This window comes from Buceros rhinoceros, unplaced genomic scaffold (assembly GCF_000710305.1).
Source record: "Buceros rhinoceros silvestris isolate BGI_N320 unplaced genomic scaffold, ASM71030v1 scaffold16408, whole genome shotgun sequence".
Classification (NCBI taxonomy): domain Eukaryota; kingdom Metazoa; phylum Chordata; class Aves; order Bucerotiformes; family Bucerotidae; genus Buceros; species Buceros rhinoceros.
The window spans coordinates 328-4,436 of NW_010426526.1; the positions used below are offsets into that span (position 1 = coordinate 328).

General features: G+C 41.1%; 1 protein-coding gene across 1 annotated transcript in view; it reads right to left on the bottom strand.

Moving 5' to 3' along the window:
* Window positions 1-32: 32 nt before the first annotated feature.
* The window catches only part of SLC9A4 (solute carrier family 9, subfamily A (NHE4, cation proton antiporter 4), member 4), a 26,537-nt gene continuing 22,460 nt past the window's right edge, over window positions 33-4,109 (bottom strand). The window contains exon 9 of the mRNA XM_010141551.1: window positions 33-216. Within this exon, the coding sequence (XP_010139853.1) occupies window positions 33-216 (184 nt within the window). The remainder of the gene's footprint in view (window positions 217-4,109) is intronic.

A 4,109-nucleotide genomic window follows, 5' to 3' on the forward strand; every position in this document is an offset into this window, starting at 1 on the left:
TCCCACCAGCGACCCCGGGGCTGGCCCCTGAGCTACTGCCTGCCGTGGCTAGGATATCGGGAGGGCAAACAAAAGTTTTCAGTCTGCAAATACTGCACGATAACAGGACGCTTATTCACCCTTTGTCGCACTTGATATAGATTATGTGCCAGCACATCTCTCATGGACTCCACCTCTGCAGGGGAGAGTCTATGCACACGCCGATTTCCACCGCTCCTGCAGATAAAAGAGGTGTTTAGATACGATATCAATGAGCTGTTTAAATACTATTCCTGTGAAATTATGCACAATCTATTTTTAGTGCTAGAGCAGAAGACTATGAAGAGCCTTTCAGTGACAGCACTGAATCATTCAACAATGAGTAAAATTGCCAGATTTTTCTTTCCCAGGTTTTATCAATATACTGGGTAGTCTGAATGGGCCCTAAGCCTTCATGCAGATGGCAGCAGAAAATCTTTCTCAAAGCTTCGTAAGGAAGTTTGTATTTAAGAACTAGATTGGGCAAGAACCAGCTGTACATTTAGGACGGCACTGCAAGTTTCCTCCTCTGTCTGAATACACTTCTCGGCATGGTCTGGGCTTTGCAGCCCTGCTGCATTTAACTCCTTTGAGAAACTGCAGCAAATCCTTAGGCACATGCCAATTAAGGAGTTCGAGGGACCTGCCCTGGTGAGGAGAATGTATAGGGTCTCCTTGCTACTGAGCCTGTTTCTCCATTTTAAATTAAAGACCTACCTAAAAGATAATAGTAATGTTCACATTTTTAATGAACTGTGACAAGAAGCCCACAGTGTTTTGCAGCTGCCCAGTTTTTTCACCAGCAAAACAATAGAGGAGGACTCCTGTGAAATGTTAACTGCTTTTGCTAAATCAATCAATCTGAGAGTTAGTGTTCAGCTGAATTCCCAAGGGAAAAAAAAAAGGGGGAAATAGTGGTCATTCAGGATGAATCGGTCTGAGTCCATCTTGTTGTTTCTGGATTTTTCCTTCCTCCGTTTTTCTTTCTTGCCTCTTTTTAAAAAAAATGTATTAAAAATCTTTGTTCTCAGCTAAGTAATGTCCTTAAATTGTTGTCTTTGTGTGCACTTATTTTGCGCTCCCTCTAAAATAAATAAAAACTTTTAACAGCAAGGGAAAGTGGATTCAAGCCAAACTGAAACTAAGCTGTAAAGAAAGGAAAAAGGTTGGAATTTGCAATTACAGGTAGTTTAACAAGATTATTACTGTTTTGTGTATAATCTAAAATGAACATCTTGAAAAATTGTAGGATAGTCATGAGCTGCCTGGATTCTACATTTTACTGCCTCTTACCATCAGGTAGACATTGAGCACTGGTGGCCTGGCCCTGTCCAAAGACCCTGGAATATAACAAGTAATTTGTGATATATTTCAAGGTTTCAGACCATGTTTTCATTCTGCATCACACCAAAACTAAGATCTGCCCATTTTTTCATGAGGTAAAAAGAAAGAGAGAAATCAACAATAGGTTAAGGTATAAGTGTTAGAGGTAGGGCTGGGTTAACCAACAGGTCATGGATCTCACTGAGTCATGAGAGATCCATGAGCCTGCCACTCAGCTACTGGCAAACCAGAGTGACAAAAAAGGACTCCCTTTCTGAATTTGACCAGAAATCTTATCCTGGCCCTGATAAATCCTTCCTAACAAATGTTTAATTGACATTCATCAATTCTCAACAACAGCAACGACAACAAAGCTAGGTATTTACCAGCAAGAAAAAAAAGAAAAATCACCATCACCCAATTCCAGGCCAGCTGGGTGGGTGTGTTCGTTGGTTGGCTGCTTGCTTGCTTTTTCACTTGCTTTCAGATTCATGGTCCAGGGGATGCCACCAAGTTTCCACGCTTAGGTGTAAAGCACCTTTATTCCATACTGGGTCTGGCATGTTGCAGCCTGTGGGACAGGCCCCGTGTGCTACTTTCCACTGCAAAGAAACCAGTCTCTTTGCTGTCAGGAGCCCCTAACTGCTGTCCGTTTGGATGACAGAGAGACCCTGGGTACACTCAGGAAAGGAAACACAAGCACAGCCCCTGGGCTCTAATGGCAATGTAGCCAGCCAGTGAGTGGTGCTCTGTACAGTGCAGCCATGGCTCATTTGTGCAATGCAAGCTGAACTGACATAGCTGATGCAAGCGGCTTTGACATCACACGGAATAACTGTCTCTCCAGTCTGCACTTCACTGAATGTCTCCACAGGATCTTTATACCTTATGGTTTGCAGTAATCAGGGGAAAGCAGCTAAACAGGGAAAGGGTGGGAAGAAATCAGATTATCTCTTTACTTTTCCAGTTGCACACCTCCCCCGCCCCTCCTCTGCCAGCAGAGAAGTGACCAGTCCGAAGTCATTTAAAGGCTTATCATTTTGCTCTTAAAGTGGCTTAAATAGATTAAAATTACCTGAGTTTCAGCTGAGCTGGGATAGCAAGAGAATAAATAGCATGCAGATAGTCAGTATTGTTCCAGAGAGTAAATTTTAAAAGTGTATTCTTTTCATGGGACTAGATATTACCCTACCCAAGTGATAACAATGCACAGGAATGGTAATAAGGAACAGATTGCTTTTGCATTTTGCAATATACAATACACTAAAAAGCACTTTCAAAAAAATCCCAAACAAGCTTGGTATGTTACCAACCCCGCAAAGCAGTCCTTACTGAAACTATTTCTTTGTTCTTAGTGAAACTTCCAGTATGTTTCAACAGAGCACAGGGCAGGAGATATATTTGTGAAGAAAATACTGAAAACAACAACATGCCATGAAAACTGTCTTTCTGTAATGAGCACCATGGCAGTATCGCTTTCTTCTTTAGATGTGGAGATAGTCAATACATGGAGGAAATAAAATGCCTTCAACAAGCCTTGTAAAATTATTTTTTTATATATTATACCTAAAAGTTAGAACTTTGTAAACTCTCCACGAATCTTCACTAGTCCTGTGAAGGAAGTTAACATTCATCGGGCACAGCTCTTGCACAACTGCACAATGATGACACAGCTCTTGATTCTGATCTCTCCTGTATTGTTCTGTTCTAAGATTTACTCTTACCAAGGTCAGTATTGCAGTAACATGAAGCCAACGTTAAGTAAGTGCAGCATCAAACCGTCTCTCTCATGAACATATTGCCTCCAGAAAACAGCCATACAAACACAGTTTTGATGATATCGGGTTGGGTCTGCTTTTGCCATTCTATCCTTATTTCTAAGTTTATATTCTCCAAAACATCCTAACAAAATGCTCTACTTTCATTCAAATGTGAACTCTTTGTTGCACAATCCGTGGGCAAATTTCTCCAGTCCACACTGGAAACACTGCATATTGGACACCCACTCCACCTGCAGGAATTGCACCAGCATGAATGCAATTTCTGGGAACAAGCGTAATTCACAGCAATGGAGATCTGCTTTGATGGTTATAGAGGATTTCCTCCTGTGCACCTACAGGCTGTAGAACTGATCAGAAGTGCTAGTAAGAGAGTTTTCTCACTGCTCTGGCACTGTAAATACTGCTTTACATGCCATATGTTGGAATTTGATTTCAAATCTCCACTTGCTCACGGCTAGATTTTTGTAGCCTCTCTGAAGAGAGGGACTTTAGGTACAAGCTATCTCAGTGATAACAATCAAACAATTTACAAAGACATTTAGAAACCTTTTAGTCTTAAGCAGGTTCACTTAACTCTCAGGTGAATGAAGATATAAGAACTGCTGCTCTGGCCCAGATCAAAGATCCCGCAACTAACTCACTATCCTGTTTCCTCCAGGGCTCAACGGTGGACATCTATTCAACAAACAGATCTGGGAAAACATATATTTTCCTAGAACATTCTCACAGCCTCCAAGAATCAGAATGTTTCTGAACCATGAGCCATTTTTAAGTCAATGCTTCATTTTTGAGAAGGATGTCTCAGTAGGACAACCTGTGCATCACAGGTTGATTCACGGTAAAATTCAATTACAGCCAAAGTAAAGCTGGAAAAAATTAGCCCATCATATCAGCTGTTTATTAGAGAATATTTTTCAATTTAAATTCTCAGGTCAGCAGAGAATTTCCAAACTATGCTGAAGCAATTAATCTTATTTTCTCTTTCCC